Raw genomic sequence first — 20,122 nt, 5'->3', positions numbered from 1 at the left:
AAACACCTTTGTTATACTGATTTTTTTATTTTTTACATATACATAATTTATTGTCACGTTAGTGATGTTTCTTTTTTAGAAGGATGAAGCAAATGGGAAGCCCAAGGGCTCTGTCTATTAAAGGCAAAATTTATCAAAAATATTTTTATCAGTGAGCCCTCAGCAACTTCCTTCTTCCCCCATCCTTTATCTTTACAGAAAAACCAAGTGTAAAAAAGATAAAAAGAAGTAAAAAGTGGTTAAATTGTCTTACATAAAGAAAACTCTCCCCCTGGAGCACACACCATCTTAAAACATTTTGGCGATAGGGGCACCTGGGTGGCTCAGTCAGGTGAGCATCCAACTTCGGCTCAGGTCACGATATCTTGGTTCATGGGTTCAAGCCCTGCACCAGGCTCTATGCTGACAGCTTGGAGCCTGCTTTGGACGTTGTGTCTCCCTCTCTCTCTGCCCCTCCCCAGCTCATGCTCTGTCTGTCTGTCTGTCTCTCTCTCAAAAATAAATAAGCATTAAAAAATTTAAAAAATAATGAAAATTAAAGAAAAAAACATTTTGATGCTACATTGTACAGGATGGAAAGATATACTAATCTGTGCCACTAAATTCCTCTTTAAGAATTGAATCTGGGGCGCCTGGGTGGCGCAGTCGGTTAAGCGTCCGACATCAGCCAGGTCACGATCTCACGGTCCGTGAGTTCGAGCCCCGCGTCAGGCTCTGGGCTGATGGCTCAGAGCCTGGAGCCTGTTTCCGATTCTGTGTCTCCCTCTCTCTCTGCCCCTCCCCCGTTCATGCTGTGTCTCTCTCTGTCCCAAAAATAAATAAACGTTGAAAAAAAAAAAAAAAAAAGAATTGAATCTGGCACTGGGCAGATAAAGGCAGAATATCACAACTGATCTTATTTGCAGCTGTTGTCCAAGTTATTGATTATTAGGATACTACTCTATGTAGGTGTTTAACTCTTACCCGGAAACAGAAATTCTAGAGTTGGTCATGAATGAACAAATGCCTAAGGAAAATGCAAGGGAAAAAGCAAAGGCGCAAAAATAAAAATAAAACCAGGTTTTACGTGAGGTAAAGAGAAGTCTCTTTGGGAAGTTTGTGTTTGAAATACAACAGGGGCCTCTTTCTTGTAAGTCAGAATTCTCCCCAACTCAAAGACACGCTCTTTGCATTGAGAAGCAGCGAGTTATAATTAGTAGTGAACTGGCAACTGCTGGCTTCAGACCAAGTGCAAACACAGTAAGAACAAGCACGCACACACTTAGGGATCCAGAATGCTGTCACCACCCAGCACCAAGGAAGCTGAGAAAGCCATGTTTTGTATTACAGTTTTTGCTTCGAAATTGATTAGGAGAAAAGTTACCATGGCCCAAACCTTACAACAGAAGCAGCCCCAAACCATAATGTGAACGTTGCTAATTGGCACAGTCATTTCTGCTGAGCCATAACTCCACTTTTGACTATTCCCGTTTCCTCCTTCTGAAAATCTCCCACATGGTAAAGGCTGTTAAGTAGGCATGAAAGCTCACAGACCTCATTGTGTCTAGCTTGAGCCAACAAAAGACTATTATTTTAGCTCGCGCTGCTGGCTGAAGTAGGAGATCAGACCTGTTAGGAGCTGACTGGGGTTCAAGGATTCCCTGTAGAATAAAATATGGAATTTTGGCCTCCTGTGATTTTTTTTTTTCTTGAGTTCACAAACATACGATCTTTTCTTTTTCTTTTCAAATCTCTTTTGAAAAGCTGAGGTGGAATCCCAAAATGCTATGCTCACCAAATGTGATTCAGCAGCTATAGAGTTGTATCTGGTGTTTGGGCTCACACCTACACGAGGCAGGGCATTTATTAAGGAGCAAACCACTTCAAAAACAGGCTGCAAATGGAAAAATTTTGTTTTATGAACTTAAAGGAAGTACCAACAAGGGTAATCTTGTGAAGGGTCACAGGCTTCACTCTCTTTTCAAATTCAGGTTCTGAGCGCTGACCATGAGCTAGGGCCCTATTTAATGGCACCTAAGATGGGGACTCCTGCTTGACAGATATTCGGACAACTCTGGCCATCTTGGTTTACAGCCATCCATGCAAATCCCAGTAAGGACTTTGGAGAAGTAGAAGTTGAAAATCACCCTGAAAATTAGTCCTCATTTCTGGCACACTGTTGTGGGGTGGGAGCTTGAGGAAAGGGGAAGGGGCGGGATTTAACGATTTATGGTGATATGGTTCATCAGCTACTTGCCAAATCTCTCCACCACATTAAATAAATGCAGCTAAATCAGAATGGAATACACTTGAGGTCAAAATTATCTGCTGCTTTTTTTGCATTATAGATTATCATAATTTATATGTGACTTAGCACATTCTCAATCAGAGCATGTTAAGAAAACTGACCCCAGCACAGATTGGTAAATCTGAATAAAGTGATCCTTTATCTCATATCTGATTCCTCTTCCCTAATAGGTTTGTCCAGCTGGATAGCACAGCCATCTGTCATAATCAACTTTATCGAGGTAATTTTCATAGAGTAACAAGGCCCACGATATAGCAAAGAGATCCATTACAATGATACGCTTGTTTCACATGATTTACCCATGATTTCATTTCCAGAGAATCACGGGGAATTTTAGAGATCATCTATCAAATCTGCTGTCTCCAATCATAAAAGAATATTTCAGCAGAACCAAGCCTACTTTTAAATATCTTTTATTTCAGGATTGCAAATAAGTCTCCCCTTTGAAAGTAAGTTATAGTAATTCTATGACCAACTTCCTCTAAAAATTCAACCTCTTTTCTTTTTCTCTACCATCAGTAAAATGAGTCATCACTTTTCAGATATTAATGCCTAATCTATTTGTAGACAAACATAAAGTATGCCTCAGGGGGCAATTCTAGAAAAAAGCATGAAGCTGCATTTTTTCCCCTTGCTGTCCTATTTTCTCCTACTGATACTCCTCCCCCTCAGAGCTCTGTGCTCTCCTATTATCTTTCCTTTCATCTTATAGTCAGGAAAAGGTAAGGTAAATTGATTACTGTTGAGTTGTTACCTTCTCTAGAGAATACTAATATTTTAAGAGAATACACATGTGAGGAGCCTAAGAAATAAATCTCTAATTGTGAAATATCAGACACTGAGGCTCACAGAGGGGGTCCCTGGGTAAGTGTTTCTCTAGGCCACACTAGGTATACGGCTACTGATGTGACCTCCCTGTAAGACTAACCCTTCAGTAAAACTTTTTTCAGGATAGACAATTATAAGTTTGCTTTAACCTGTGTGTGTGTGTGTGTGTGTGTGTGTGTGATTCCTGAATTATTTCCATTCATCTCATCCCAATCTTTGCAAACTTGCTGGAGTCCTACAAGACATTTTTATGTTTCCTTTTTTATCAAAGACAGAAAAGAGAATTCAACTTAATGAATATTCAAGGAGTCCAGTGGCTATTGGCTTCCTGGTGATAGGTTCTCTAAGAAAGGACTTCAACTCTAGAATGATAATGGCCCCAGAATAGGCACACCTAACCCTGTCTTGGGATCTCAGTCAGAAAAGGAGAGAGCCTGGGAAGGTGGAGAAGGGCTCCAAGCTAATGGAATGGTGGGTGCAAGGCCCAGAAGCCCAAAGAAGCATTTGGAAATGGAGGACAGCTGAAACTGGGGTGGGGAAGAACAGGAGAGGTGTTTGGGCAGCCAGGCAGTGGTCACATACCCAGAGCCAGAATGCCATGCTGTGAAGTGTGAGCTTCCCCCTTGGGGTTGACAGGGACCAAATGGACAATGAAGCAGGAGAAGCACATAACTGAATTTGTGGTTTGTAGGAGGGCAGAAGACAGTTTGAGGATGATGGGTCTGGGAGCAAGAAGACCTGTGTCAGGGGGCTGTTTGGGGTTATTCAGGTAAAGGAAAAAAAAGACAGACATGACAAGGTCTTAAACTAAGTCAAGGGCAGTTGGGATGCAGGTGGGGGGGGATAAATTCCTCAGAAATGCACGAGACAATGGAGGTGAAAGATCTGTACTTGCACTGGCTCCTCCCACCCCCATATTCTGCACAGGGAAATGAATGAAGTCTGGAGCTCCGTCAAAGAGAGATGGTGTTTCTGTTCACCACAGTGCCCAGCACACGGAGGGTGTTAAAGATTTGTTGAGTGAATCAAGAAGCACCGTCTCTCTTTCCAACTTGATATTCAGAACTATTTCCAACTGGATGGGAGCAACCATATAATTCTTTCTTTCCCTAAAGAAGTGATGAGAGGCCCATGCAGACCAGATAACCCAGCATATGTATATTTTATATGCCTCAAATGGTGACCTTTCCGATATAAGGGGGTAGAAATGTCTGCCTTGCTGATTTTTGAGAAGATATACCTTCATGAGCTCAGGTCTGTGTTTTTTAATGCTAACCCAGATTACAAAGCAACCGAAGAATTAGGGAGGCATCTTGAAGAAATTGTTTTGGAATGTTTACCGAAGAAGAGATAAAGGCTCTAATGGGAGTTACTTCAGAAAACAACGCCCTAATGCGTTTGAAAGAGGGGACAAAATGGGAAGGGGGTATCTTTAAATTTGCAAGGATCTCTGGTTCAGTGGAAGCATTTTTTCCTGATCAACGTTCTAACGCTGATAAGGCGATCTGTGAGGGACTGTTTTTGCCAGGACTGAGGACAAAGAGCTCTTTGATAGCCTTCCCAAGTTGCTAGGCAATGGCTGAATGATCGTGATAAACTTCAGCTAAGCAGCTCTAAAGAAATGTTCGTGCATTTCATGCCTGATGCATTATGCCAGCGGCCTCAATGTGAAACCAGCATTCACTAGGCATTTGTGATTGCATGAATGCGGTAAAATAAATCATCTCGGGTGTCATTACTTCTCCCTCTCAGAGATAGAACCCAAACTCCTCGTCTTGCTAATTGTTCGTATTCCTAATGCCCGTACTGCACCCTTTGGGGGCATTAGTGAACGAAGGACATGATTTTGATTCGATGTCTGGTTCCTGAGCAACAAGCTATTAAACATCTATTAGAAGGAAGAGAGGGATTTGTTACTAATAATTGGGCTTGATGAGTATAGAAGAGAAGAGCCAGAGTAAGCGTCATAATACTTTTGCTGCTTTTCTAATCCTCTCGCTAACAAAGCAGAGGCTTACTGTTGGCGTAGAGACGTTCTTCACTGGTGTAACCACCCGTGCCCACGCTGTGTCCGCCCTGAGAGGACGTGAATTTCTGCAGGCCAGGAGCTGGCCTCGCTTCACCCTCGTGCTCCCAGCATCCAGCACTGTGGCTGCACACAATTTGGAGGCACTCAACATGTGGTTGTTAAATCAAATCTTTCTATTTGGACACTACGAATTGTAAAGATGGATTAAAAAAGGATCTGCTTTACAGAGATGACCAAGTTGGAAAGGACATGCTGATAAATCATATAAATCATCGATGTGTGCATTTGTAGCTGCAAGACAAAAACACCAGAGGGCATGACCTGCCTCAGTCCGGACCTGGATAAAAGTAAACAGAACAGACTGCTAAGCAGATGGGGGGCCCTGGGAGCTCTGGCTTTTTCTGCAGCCATTCTTTTGGGAAGGCAAGCCCCTTCCTCCACTCTCACCTCAGGAACTCCACCTTTTGCTTTTACAGGACTCCCTCCCCCACAAAACTGCATAGAGAGACATAAATGCTGCATAAATGTTGTCCACTCTTCAATACCCTGCTTGATTGGATGCATGCATGTTAATTAAAGCTCACTTCCACTTGCACTTTGATGTCACTCCATGAAGAATTAGGTTCCCCCTTATTATAACAACTCAGGCATCACTAACACCACAGGAGAGATCACTTTGGCACAGATCAGTAGCTAAAGCAGTAGTTCACTTACTCACCTGGTGAAACTTGGAGAATTTGGGGACACACACACATTTCCTCTTTGTAATGCCCCCTGCCTCCTGGCTGGGCTCCAATAAGCACCCCACCTCTCTCCCTATTCTCTGTGGCCCTCCTTACCCTCCTACATAGTTGCCAGTCCCTCTCTCTTTCCCAAGACTTCGAGAGGTTGATTTGGTGCCTTCATCTCTTTCCTCTTAGTTTAGCATTTAACTTTTTTTTCTGCCATGAATGCATCCCTAAGCCTTTTGCCACTGGTTATGAGGATTCTGCCACAGAAATGCTCCCTGCAACCCCCACCTCTTCAATAGTGAGAGTAAACATGCATAACAGAGGCCAGTCTACAGACGGGTAATTGTCACTGCATGAGCCACTGGTGCAACCTTTTTTAAGCAGGCTTCACACCTCAGAGCCCAACATGGGGCTTGAACTCACAACCCTGAGATCAAGACCTGAGGTGAGATCAAGAGTCAGATGCATAACCGACTGGGCCACCCAAGTGCCGATGTATAACTTGTGAAATGACAAATGAGGCCACCAAGTAAGGTTGTGCAGGCTGTACACTACACAAGAGCCTCTGGCCACAGGGCTAAGTGAGGGCAGAAATCCACCTTGCCCTCCACCTGCCAACCAGTACAACCTGAAAGATTTCTAAACCTTCTCCAAATTTGTGCAAAAGGTGCTTTATGGGCAGGCAATAGCTCTGCCCTCTTCATGCACCCCCCAGCTCATCATTCACCAGGTGTGAGGTGGGGACAGGGAATACACAAGTTAAAAAAGTTCCCAGGTGATAGTGATCTTAGCCAGAATTTGGAACCAGGCTGAGGACGGCATATGTTCCCCCACAGCCAGAATGAAATCTTGATTAGCTATAATACTCAGTGAAGAGGTGTTTTGGCTGACTGAAGTCAGAGCAAAAAGGAAGGAAAAAGTCAGCATGTGTCTACTGTTTTTGGAAAATACTTTATAAGCATATTACTTTACTACTGTGGAAATACACAAACATACACAAACACAACTAATTACATTTCTTTGACATCTGGGACTTCAAAATAATCATTTGAAAAGCCAATCTCACTTTACAGCAGTGTGCGTGTGTGTGTGTGTGTGTGTGTGTGTGTGTGTGTGTGTGTAGAGGTGTGGGAGAAGGAGCCCAGGACACATCCTATATTTTGGATAGTGTTTCATTTTCCCCCATTTTTTTTTGCTACAATCTGCCTCTTTTGGTAAAGTAATCAATGGGCTAAAAAATCCATATATTAAGGTTTTAAATAACTACATATAGTAAAAGTCCTTTTTTTAATTTTTTTAACATTTTTTATTTATTTTTGAGACAGAGAGAGAGACAGAGCATGAACAGGGGAGGGGCAGAGAGAGAGGGAGACACAGAATCGGAAGCAGGCTCCAGGCTCTGAGCCGTCATCCCAAAGCCCGACGTGGGGCTCGAACTCACAGACCGTGAGATCGTGACCTGAGCTGAAGTCGGATGCTTAACCGACTGAGCCACCCAGGCGCCCCTGTCCTTGTCTTTTTTTAATGGTACATTTCTTTCGGAAGTAGTATTTGGGATGTCAGATGTACCTTTTGCTTTGAGTAATCTGTATGGCCGTACATTTTGAAAACTTGTTTTAGAACCAGGTAAAATGGAAATATCAATGATAGAAATAGAGTCTCAGTTCCTTTAAAAGAAAAAGCCAATCAAACATTAAAATGATGGTAAAGTCATGAGGAGTGGTGGATGAACTCAACCATGAAAAAGCAAGCTGATTCTCTTAGGTTGGCATATGATTTCCTCAATTTAGACGTGTCAATTTCTTCGTAAGAAGGGATAAAGCTCTCCCTTATCTCTGGCTTTAAACCCAGAGGACTGATGAGCAAGTCCCCACAGCGTGCTCAGTGACCCAGCACTGTGGGTGACTCTGTGCCTTCTTACTGATTTGGTCAGGGGAAGAACCCAGTCCCCGTGTCAACTGCATTGAAGCCCCACTGTTAATCTACACATGACTACCTTGTCCGGTGATACTTAACATCTCAGCTAAAGCAATCTCGGCAACAGGGAGAAGAGGAGTCTGAATCATTTACTTCCCTAGGCTCATGTTATTTATCTGGCCCTGCACCTGGTATCCAAATGAAAAGCAAGGCTTTCTCTACGTTGAGAAACATTCTTACGAGGCACTTACTCAAAAGCAAGTTTGTTGATAAAAATTTCTGGGTCTCCCAGGGCTGACAATGAAACGGTATTCTATGTAAATAACACAGAGTCTACTCTTCCTTCCTTTTGGGAAAATAAACAATTCTTTGTGCAATTGGAGGGTGCTTTCTGGAGCTCCAGTAGCCTTCTTTTCCTCTGTCTACATTTGCTTATACCAAGTGTGTTCTGTGAATGTGGTGGATGACTTCTCTTTAAAAAAAAAAAGTCTCAGAGCAATCTTAGATCCTCACAGATCAACAGCTTACACAGAAGACCCAGAGAAATGAGACACTGGGGCCATGAAGCAAAGAGACAGTGGGGCAACCAGTCACAGATGGACAGAGCATTACGAGATTATGCTGTGTGACAAAGTTGCTGCATTCCCGCAGGAGCTCCATAGGTCTAAGGCCAGATGGGATAATTTGTCTTACCCCATGACCCAGACTGTGGAATGTAACAAACACATTTTCTGGCTGGCTTCAGGCCAAATCATATCTCCTGCTTTTTTCATGTAGACTAGAGTATGCCTTTCACAGTCTGGCTCTAAATCATCAAAGCAGGTAGATACTTGAGCAGTGACTCGTGTGTTCGAGAATACCTCACACTTCCTCTAAAGTCATAAAACAAAAGTGGATTTGGTGGAGCATGGTCCCAAACGGATGACAGGTCCTCTCTGTTAGAAAAGTTCTGAACTTGCCAGGGGGTTCAACTATTTAACCCATTGCTATTTAACTTCATTGTGGTCACAGAGAACTTGGTACCAGTCATTCGATTTGAGAACTTCAAGAACCCTAGGGAAGTCACAAAACCTGGTCTATTCCCTAGAGCAATGTAGTTGTAGCACTGAGTGACAGCCCCGTAGAAACATGGGGAGGTGGAATTTCACAATGTGAAGTCAGAATTATCTAAGCTTTTGCAAGCCAAGGAGAAACTAGAGGGTGAGGGAGTCCTTGTGTTTGTGGATAACTCCTATTGACAGAAAAAGCCCATGACCCCAGCCTTGGTCTCTTTCCCAAGGTAGCTCTCAGACACTAGAAATCAAGCACATGACAGCTCATCTCAGTTTACTCCTGTCAGAAGCCAAAGCAGCTCTCAACAAATTCCAAAGGACTGAGAGACACCGCTGAAGAGGTCACTGATGACATTTCCCGTTCAAGGATGTGAAGACGTGTATTGTCAGGTTGGTAATACTCCCCACATTGATCTATAAACTCAATCCTCATTAAATCCACAGTGTTTCTTCACAGGAATTGGCCTGTTGGCCCTCAAATTCATAGAGAAGTTCAAAGGACCCAGGATAGCCCAAGCAATCTTGAAAAAGAAGATAGAAGTTGGAGGACTCACACTTCCCACATTTTAAAACTTTCTACATTGGGGCGCCTGGGTGGCGCAGTCGGTTAAGCGTCCGACTTCAGCCAGGTCACGATCTCGCGGTCCAGGAGTTCGAGCCTCGCGTCAGGCTCTGGGCTGATGGCTCAGAGCCTGGAGCCTGCTTCCGATTCTGTGTCTCCCTCTCTCTCTGCCCCTCCCCCGTTCATGCTCTGTCTCTCTCTGTCCCAAAAATAAATAAACGTTGAAAAAAAAAATAAAATAAAACTTTCTACAGAATTATAATAATCCAAACAGCATGGAGCTGACATGAGGATAGACACACATATCAATGTAATAGAAGTGAGGGTCCAGACATAAATACTCTCACATTTATGGCCACTGCTTTTTGGCAAGGGTATCAAGATGGTGAGGGTGGGACAGGGGAAGAATGATCTTCTCAACACATGATGCTGGACCAACTGGATATCAGCATGCAAAAGAACAAAGTTGGACCCTCACCTCACACCATATATAAAAACAAACTCAAAATGGATCAAAGACCTAAATGTAAAAGCTAAAACTCTGAAATGCTTAGAAGAATACACAGGCACGAATCTTTGTGACCTTGGATTAGACAATGGTTTCTTAGACTTGACACCAAAAGCACGAGGAACAAAAGAAAAAAACACAGACAAGCTGAACTTCATCACAATAAAAACTTTTCTATGGAAACAGACAGCATGAAGAAAGTGAAAAAGTAACACACAGAATGGGTATATTTGCAAATCTGATAAGGAATATCTGAAAAGGAATATATAGATAGAATATGTAAAGAAATATTACAACTTGGGGTGCCTGGGTGGCTCAGTCAGTTGAGCATCTGACTTCCAGCTCAGGTCATGATCTTGCGGTTTGTGGGTTCGAGCCCTGCGTCGGGCTCTGTGTGACAGCTCAGAGCCTGGAGCCTGCTGCAGATTCTGCGTCTCCTTCTCTCTCTGCCCCTCCCCCAATCATTCTCTCTCTCTCTCTGTCTCTCTCTCTCTCTCTGTCTCTCAAAAATGAATAAATGTTAAAAAAAAATTTTAAAGAAATATTATGACTCAACTATAAAAAGACAAATGACCCAATGAAAAAATGAGCAAAGTATGTGAATAGACATTTTTACAAAGAAAATATACAGATGGCCGAAATGAAATCCAAAGATGCTTAACATCATCACCTATTAGGGAAATGCAAATCAAAAATTCAATGAAATAACATTTCACACCACTAGGATGGCTTTAATCAAAAAGACAGATAATAAAAAGTTTTGGTGAATATACAGGAACCTCACATAACTGGTGGGAATGTAAAACAGAGCAGCTGCTTTGAAAAACAGTGTAGCAATTCCTCAAAAAGTTAAACTTAGAGTTATCACACAACCCAGCAATTCCACCCCCGAATACATACCAACTATACACACATCCAGACAAAAACTTGTACTATGTTCATAATAGCATTATCCAAAATAGCCAGAAAGTGGAAACAACCCAAATGTCCATCACAGATGAATGTGCAAATAAAATGTGGTCTGCCCATACCATGGAATATTAGCCAGCACCCAAAAGGAATGAAGGAATGATATATGCTCCAAAACGAATGAACCTTGAAAACAAGCCAAGAGAAGGAAGCTAGTCACCAAAGACCACATATTCCATGAATCCATACAGTATCGGAAGAGGCAAATCTATGGAGACAGAAAGTAGATTAGTGGTTGCCTAGGGTATGGAGAAGGGAGATAAGGTTGCCTAGTGGTGAGTTGGGGGTAAATGGAAAATGACTTTTAGTGAGTATTAATGGGGTTTCTTTATGAATTGATGAAAATCTTCTAAAAATGATAGTGATGATGGTCGTACAATTCTTTGAACATATGAAAAGCCAATGAATTATACAATTTAAATAGGTGAATTCTATGGTATATCTTTCTGTCTCTGCCTCTCTCTCTCTCTCCATATACATATATATACATGTAAACACACACACACACACACACACACACACACACACACACGAAGAGGTTGCTGCTTATCAGCACTTATCACCAGGTCCTGTCATATAATTCTCAGAAGTCCTCATCCATGCTCAGAATTAATCTCCACCTAACTGCCTCTTCCCCAGCACTTTCTGGAAGAAGTTGTGCATGGCAGAGGGTGCAGTAATTAAGAGAGCTGGAGATGCAGTGGAAAAGCAATGGTGCAAATCCTGTCTCTCACATTTACTGACCCTGCAGCCTTGATCAAGCCACTCAACTCGGTGCCTCAGTTTCTTTGTCTGTAAAAAAGACAGAAAAATATTTTCTACCTCACAGAGCTGCTGCAAGCCTGCAGTAAGCATTCAAAAAACATTACTTATTATTTCTTCGTTCTTCCTTTTATGCATTTTTGCTAAAAGGTAAGACCACCCTGACTCCATAATTTCCTAAATGTCACATCTCTGGTATGGATGCAAAAGACTCTCCTCTGAAAGGTCCACGTTCTCAAAATATGAACCATCACTAAAGGGGGCACTGGCTTGTTACTACCAATTTCTCTTTTAGAGGACAAGTTAAGAAACCATGTTGGAAGGTACTGAAGAATCACCAATACGGAGATAGTTCTGCCCCACAAGTCTCCCTCTCTTCTCTAAATATAGATACAAATATATTTAGATACAAACACAACATATACAAACATACACACACACACACACACACACACACACACACAGATGACTTCGAATGAGAATTCTGAAAAGAGAGTTTTGGTTCATCTAACTACCTCTGGTCCCTAGTTTCCCAGCACTTCACTCTCAAATGGCACATTAGCAATCAACATTTTATTTTACTTTCAGAAGAAATGCTCACAAATACAGCCAGTTCATTCATCCCAATGTTCAATAATTTTCTTGGTGCATTCCCATTTGTAATTTTCCTAAATAAGCTTTTAAAATTCTGCTCAAACTTTAGGATTTTGTTTTCATTTTTGTGTTTTTTTTTAATTTTTTAACGTTTATTTATTTTTGAGACAGAGCACGAACAGGGGAGGGGCAGAGAGAGGGAGACACAGAATCTGAAACAGGCTCCAGGCTCTGAGCTGTCAGCACAGAGCCCGATGCGGGGCTCGAACTCACGGACCGTGAGATCATGATCTGAGCCAAAGTCGGACGCTTAACCGACCAACCCACCCAGGCGCCCCTCATTTTTGTTTTTAAAAATAGGCTTGACTTGATGTAAGAAACAGAAAAGCAAGATCTCTCTTTGCTTGGGCATTTAGTTCCCTCTCCCGAGTCTGTTGATCACGAGCAAAAACGTCGTTCTTTTTCCAAGTCCACTGTTAGTTTGGTAAACTTCCTGTCTGGAACCATGGAGCCATATTAAAAAGGAGAAACTTCCGCCTTTTGGTCACAAAACTGACACTCAATCACATTAGGAAATTTATGACTTAAGAATTATTATAAGAAAAAGGAAGTTTTAAAGCTTTCGTGTCTAGCAATGAATATTTTAATACTTGCATGTTAACCATATTAATATTAATACTTAACATTCTTGCCTCACCAAGGTGAACTTAGTTATATTCTTGTGGTTTATTTCAATCGTCCTTTCCTCAAAGTTCAAAAATACCACAGAAGCCTTGATAAACCCTTCACAGCAAAAACATTTTCCCCTCTTGCTGCCCTGAATTCTAACAGTTGGATCTTCAAATGAGGTTCAAGAGAATTGCCCCTATATGTTTCAACAAGAAGTCATTTGGGGTGCCTGGGTGGCTCAATCGGTTAAGTGGCCGAGTTCAGCTTAGGTCATGATCTCGTGGTTTGGGAGTTTGAGCCCCGTGTCAGGCTCTCTGCTTTCAGCACAGAGCCTGGAGCCTTCTTCAGATTGTGTCTCCCTCTCTCTCTGCCCCTCCCAGGCTCACACTCTATCTCTCTTTCTCTCTCAAAAATAAAACAAAACAAAAAAAAAGAAATCATTCTCAGATTACAGATTAATTTGGTCTTCTTGGGTAAAACTGTGGCAGTTGACTGGAGACTTTACCCTTTTTCCTTCTCTGAAAAGCTGACCCGTGTGCATTTCTGGAAAGTAGCAAGGGAGAGCACCAGGTGTAACTGGCATGTTTCCAGATTCAAGTAGCGGTCCTCGGCTCACCTGACCATCCAGGGAGGCAGCGGCAGTGGCCCGTGGTGGAGTGGCAGCCGTCCGCATGGCTACAGTCACAGCGCTCTGCACAGTTCAGCCCATACGTGCCGTCCTGCGTGGGAGACAGCAATGAGGTCATGGAAATCCACAGGGAGAGACGACAGGGACCTCACTCAGCGACTTCAGATCCAGGATCTCCTTTCCTAAACACCTCTCAGCAACATGCATTATAATCACCTCTTCCCGTGTCTTCTCAGCCCCCCCAAATGGAGGAGGCAGTGTTTTAAAGTCACTTAAACTGTAGTTTTTGTCCAACAAAATCATGGTCGGTCCTATGAATGATGAAACCAACTATGCCACTAGGCTGATGGGCACATATGCAAATACACGTAAACATGCTAATTAATTAACAGAATCTTTTTATCTTATCCTAAGCCACCACCCATAAAAATATTTTCTTTTGGGGCGCCTGGGTGGCTCAGTCAGCTAAATGCCTGACTTCGGCTCAGGTCATGATCTCAAGGTTCGTGGGTTCGAGCCCCGCATTGGGCTCTGTGCTGACAGCTCAGAGCCTGGAGCCTGCTTTGGCTTCTACGTCTCCCTCTCTCTCTGCCCCTCTCCCACTCATGTTCTGTCTCTCTCTCAAAAATAAAAAAAAAAAATTAAAAAAACATTAAAAAATTTAAAAATTTTTTTTTCTTTTGCTCCTAGAGATTTTTATACAGTAGTTCAGTGTTCCCTATAAGGCATGCTACTTGATGGTGGAAAGGGAGGACACTGACTCACATAAAGAAGCTCTAAACTTAAAAGGAAATTGGGACTCCTGGGGGGCTTAGTCAGTTAGGCATCCAACTCTTGGTCATGATCTCTTGGTCATGACTCTTGGTCATGGAGGTCATGATCTCACAGTTCATGAGTCTGAGCCCCCCATCAGGTTCTACGCTGGCTCCACGGAGCCTGCTTGGGATTCACTCTCTCCCTCTCTCCATGCCTCCCTCTCTGCCCTTCCCCTGCTTGTACGTGCACACACACACCCTCAAAATAAATAAATGAGCATTTAAAAATAAAGAAATAAAATTAAAAGAAAATCATAGTGCTAGTTGAATTAAGTTCATTTCCATAAACTGCCAAGGTGATACCAAGAACCGTAAGGAGAAGTGAAAATCTTCTGTTATTTTTCCTAATTAATGTCCTCTTCTCTGTGAAGAAGTCTAAACAACCCGTGTATTCTGATTCCATCTAATAGAAGGCTGGAGTACTTGTTGGCAAATATTCCTCCCTGTTCTATTCCCAGGCCTTATAGTTTTCACAAGCGCATCAGTTTGGGTCCAACAGAGACAAAACTCTTTGTGGACGTGACCAGTTAGCCCATGGGAGGAAAATGGACAGCTTTGCCTATACAAGCCCCGCCCTTTCAGGCCAGATCCTGATAAACGGAGGAAGGATACCATAAACCTTCATGGGGTTCATCATTACCAAGGGCGAGGAACCTGAGAACCAGCATAAAACAGGCTGTGGGTGTCTGAACGCATAATCATTTGTCTAGGGTTTACTAAAATAAAAATTAGGCCCCACTAATGTTTGCTGGGGCTCCACGGCATTTAGATTTGCCACCATATGGGCCACTTAAACCACCATCAGCTTCCACTGAATTTTCTAATGCATCTAATATATTAAAAAAAAAAAAAAAGGACAAGATTATGCCGGGGGCTTTGCTCTCTTTGTCTATAATCAGACTGGGAGCGAAAGGTACTCTCAAGCCCATCTCAGAGCACCGATAATTTGTTCACTGGTGGATGAGAGGCAGCAAAGCTAACTTCACTTTGTCCTAGGGGGTTGGAGGGCAAGGAATAGCCCAGGGTGGGATGCTCTCTAGTTGGGAAATGGGTTGTACTTGATGAGGGGGAAGCCCAGGGGGAAAGCAGCTCCCAGCGCGAGGGGCCCACTTCAGGGGTGGGGCATGGTATCATCTCGCCATCTCTCCCGGAGGCAGAGAACACACATCACTGAGAAAATGCTTAATGGCTCAGGAGGAAAAAAAAAAAAAATGAGGAAGAAAGAGTAATGAAAAAGAGGGCAAAGAAACGGGCCAAGGGCTTCAGAGGAAGAAAGAGAAATCGGCCTGTTACTGCGGAACGTGTGTCCTGTTCACAGCCTCTGCCTGCCTGCGGTAGACAGAGTGCGGGATTTCTAACTATGAGTACCTCTAAAGTAGGTCAAGGGAGCAGAGTCAGCAACAAACAAGGCAAATCTTTGGAGCTGTTAGTGACTCTGGACACACTTATGTTAGCAGACGGTTGTCTCTAAACCTTTCACCATCTTGACGAGCATTTCTGTGACGCCGGTCACCACCCCCTTTCAATCCCCTGCCGCTTTCCACCCCAGAGGCGGGAGGATTTCCATGATAATGGAAACACAATATTGGGGGAGTTGACAGGTATACGCTGGGTGTTTGACAAATGCTGTTGACTGGCTGCCACAAAAAAATGGGTAGATGAGAATGGAGAAAACCAGAAAGGGCAGTGGGGGTGGGGGTGGGAACCAGGGCAGAGATGAAGGAAAAGAAGGGAGTGATTCTCGCAGAGCCACCTAACTGATTTCCACATCTGCCCCTTTTCCAACCGCATGGCCCATGTGAGTTCAAAGACCTCAATTCTTCTAATAGTTTCATTGGGTTCACACTCGCACATGGGAAATCAGGAAAACTGCAACCACGAGCCAACACTCTGCAGGCCTCCGAGCTAGGGCACTGGTTCAGTCGTACCTGGCAGGGAAGTTCACATTTTTCCCCGCGCCATCCAGGTGCACACGTGCACGTCCCGTCCAGGGTGTTGCAGGCCCCGCCGTTGAGGCACTGGCAGGTTAAGTTACAGCTGAAGCCCCACGTACCGCTGGGACAGCTGATGGAGCAGTCCACCCCGTGCCAGCCTGCCACGACAAGAACGCCAGAGCATGGAGCAAACACAAGCAGCAGGCAGTGTGGACGAGCCTCTGCAAGCCACGTTTCCCTTTAGACATGTTGGAGGTGCACAGCAGGGTCCCCAGCACAGAGAGCCATGGCCCTGCCATGTACAGCCTCCTTTGGCAATGACCGTGGTAACCAGAATCCAACTTTGCTGTATGATGGGTCAAGGATGCCAACACCAAGAAGCGCCATGGGGCTACTGGGAGAAGATATGGAGTGGGGGAGCCTGTAAAGTGCAGTGATGCATAATGCACAATGCTGAGTGTTTTTCCAGTTGAGAAAGCGAAATATTTACATAGGAGGGTAAAGGAAGGTTAGCGTTTGAAAGAGCAACCTCATCTTTAAAGCAAACGCCAGTAACCAATGAACAGTGAGCATCCAGGACCCTGGCTGTTGCAGCAACTACAGTTAGACACGGTTTGGCCCTCGCATAACATTGGAGCTTGGCTGCATTTCTTGTTGTGACTCTGGGCCCGTCAATTTAGGGGTGTGGATACATGTCTACTTGCTTACTTTTACCCAAAGCACAGAGACTCCCAGACTTCTGGAGCTGGCGGCAACCTCAGAGATATTATGTGAACCCCTTCTCTTGGCCCAGAGAATTAAGAGAGCCCACCCTGGACAAGGGGCTGGCTCAGTTCAGAGGCTGAATGTTGGCACAGCTGAAGCCAGAACCCGAGTCAAGGTTTCTCCCCCGTGACTTTCAGAGGTACCAGGATAAGGATCAGCTAAAAGACTCATTCACCCACTTACCTGCCTTGCAAGCGCAAGACCCGTCCACAGGTGAGCAGACAGCATCATTTTTACAACCACAGGGAGAGGAACAGTTGATCCCATAGGTTCCCAGTGGGCATGGGATAGAGCAGTCAATTCCCTAGACAGGCACGGATAGGAAAATGCAATTATACTGAATGAAATATGGCCAACACAAATAAACAAAAATACCTCTTGACAATGCTAATTATAATCCCTCTCTAATTTTACCACTTGTATTTTTTAAAATTGCTAAATGCCACCAGTATGCAAATTTTAAAGCTTCAAGGGCAATGCCAGCTTGCCTGTTTAGGATACAGTTATTAAATAGGGGCTGTTATTAAATAGAAAAAAGCCTGCTGCCTTCATTAGCTTCCCTTCCTAGCAAATACAAACCCCTTTGTCCTGGCTCAGACGGGCAGATATAGCACAATAAACTACAAATTACAGTCAATAAATAAATACGCATAAATATAAATTATACACTAAATGGCATAGCGCCCTACACTTCTTTGTATAACGTGCAATATGATTAGCGGGTGAAGCAAAGCATCAGAACATACCCTCCGCCTACAGCATGATTCAATTTATTATCTGACAATAAGCCTGAAACACAGAAGTGGGCTATCAAGGATGACCGACCGGAGGTCATCTCCTCTCAAAACAGAAGAGACTTAACGCAAGGCTAATTCAGGGCTCCAGCAAAGAATACTGACATAGGTTAGAAAACCTGTAAAGATCCTCTCAACTCTGAGGCTTTATCACTTGCTCACTCCACATTATATGCTCTAGAATAATCACCAATGTCTCCATTGGTTAATACTGTCCTCTTTCAAATGGGAGAAAATACTCAAGGCCATTTTCCTTTAAAACAAAGATTCCTAACGCGTAGCTAAGAAATCCTAGAAACTAGGCAAAATTCTGCTCTATTAGCACACAGGCATATGTGCAAGGTCTAGACTCTCAAAGGCACTGAAAAACTTACAAAGTGCCAACCATCACATGCAAATACACAACAAATACTAACTCGATACATTCTGTGCCTTCAAATTGCACGAGGTTAAGACAAAAGCCATTAATAATAGTATATACCCTACTTGGAAAAGTCATTTCTTTGTTGCCTATCTAACGTAGTAAAAGAATAGTGTAAGGAAACAAATAATTATGTAAGGAATAATTAAAATACAGCCTATTCCATGACATATATTAAGGAAATCATTAATATCAATGCAACATTTATAGCTTTACCTGCTCTCCCATCACTATTCTAAGGGAATGACTTATGTTTCTTATCAGTACTTCTCTCTTTACTCTTTCTTGCTAATGATGTGACCGATTTTAGCACCTTTGTTTGTACGTCAGAAAAGGTCACATACGGTATATGGTATCAGTATGCTCCACGTCGTACCCCTCGGCTCCTCCCTCCAGAGCCACTCACTTTGAATCCCGGGGCACAGGTGCACTTTCCAGTCACACTGTCACAGTCAGCCCCATTTTGGCAGCTGCAGATCTGTTGGCAAGCTTCCCCGAAGAATCCAGGGGAACATGTTTCATTACAGTAGAGTCCCGACCAGCCCGGCTTGCAGGCACACTCTCCAGACATGGGGTGACAGCTGAGAGACACGGATGAAAGGAGAAAGTCACTCCCGGGTAAACATGACACCCAAGGCCCATGCAAATGTCGCCTTAGCCATGAGCAATTCAGGGGTGGGTGATTCCATGCACAGTAATTTAAATTTCATTCCCAGGCTTGCTATGATTGAATTAATTGTCTGAAACCCAATTGGTACCGCAGAAATGTTGCGTGAAATCGGCATCACGCTCTAACAGGAAGACGATCACAACCACATCCTTTTGTCTGGAACTCACTGTGATTTTCATAAACTGAAAGTGCTAATTCGGCGAGAGGTCAACTAGATGAGAAGGCTTCAATAATCACTCCGTCCAATGAACAATACCAAATCAGTGAGGCAGGGTGATGGCCGAGGGACTCCAAAAGCAGTGACCTGGTCGGCCTGTTTCCTCTCTCGTTTCCCTGTACCTGGTGGTGGCGCAGCTGTCCCTACCTGAAGCAGCAGCTGCTTTGACAGGCCAGGCGGCCAGCTGTCACTCCAGAGCAAATGGACACATCAGCTGCGCCGAGAGGCAGGCGTTGGTGAGGCTGACACAATAGGGCGCTCTGTGGCATGCAAAACACATGTGCTTCTCACCACAGGAGAATCTCAACCATCAAACAGGCTCCACTCACAATTGAAACACTGTTTGTTAAAGATGGTCTTCCTCCCCCCGGTGGAGATAAATCCCCTCCCATTAATGAGAGCCAACAACAGAACCCACTGTCTCATCCAGACATTTGGTAAGTGACTCTCATCTGAAGACAACCCATAGATTTTCCACTCTTAGAAAGAATGATCTGCTGGGAGAGGGGAAGGCTGAGATATAACTCCAGCTCTCCCACCACCTGGGTACCTTAGTGAAAGCACACAACCTCTCCGGCCTGACGTCCCAGTCTGTCCAGCGAGGGCCTCCACCGCACCCCTGTGGGTGGGATGCTTGCTCTTCTGCTGCAACTAAGTGTCCACAAGCAAAGGCCTAGGCATCTGTCAGAATCATGACTCAGGGAACACGCTACAAAGAAATACCCAAGGACCACTCTACATTGAACACGGGTTCTTGGGTATAGAAGGTTTGGACTTAAAAGGCAAAGGTTAGTTGGGCATCTGGGCGGCTCAGTTGGTTAAGCGTCCGACTTCGGCTCAGGTCATGATCTCACATTTTGTTGAGCTCGAGCCCCGCATCGGGCTCCGTGCTGACAGCTCAGAGCCTGGAGCCTGCTTCAGATTCTGTGCCTCCCTCTCTCTCTGACCCTCCCCTGCTCATGCTCTGTCT

The 20,122-nt window shown here is 43.9% G+C and overlaps 1 protein-coding gene across 1 annotated transcript in view; it reads right to left on the bottom strand.

Moving 5' to 3' along the window:
* Positions 1–20,122, bottom strand: part of MEGF10 (multiple EGF like domains 10) — a 132,363-nt gene that overhangs the window by 25,800 nt on the left and 86,441 nt on the right. Inside the window, exons 9-12 of the mRNA XM_047094241.1 lie at positions 18,672–18,846; positions 17,234–17,354; positions 16,280–16,443; positions 13,525–13,627 (exon numbers count right to left, since the gene is read on the bottom strand). Of these exons, the coding sequence (XP_046950197.1) occupies positions 13,525–13,627; positions 16,280–16,443; positions 17,234–17,354; positions 18,672–18,846 (563 nt within the window). The remainder of the gene's footprint in view (positions 1–13,524; positions 13,628–16,279; positions 16,444–17,233; positions 17,355–18,671; positions 18,847–20,122) is intronic.

The sequence above is a fragment of the Lynx rufus genome, unplaced genomic scaffold (genome assembly GCF_022079265.1).
Source record: "Lynx rufus isolate CCGP_SWC_20201006 ecotype Redwood Valley unplaced genomic scaffold, mLynRuf1.p SCAF_1, whole genome shotgun sequence".
In the NCBI taxonomy this organism is placed as follows: domain Eukaryota; kingdom Metazoa; phylum Chordata; class Mammalia; order Carnivora; family Felidae; genus Lynx; species Lynx rufus.
Note: the sequence above shows the minus strand (reverse complement) of the source record. Positions and strands in the feature narration are given on the sequence as shown.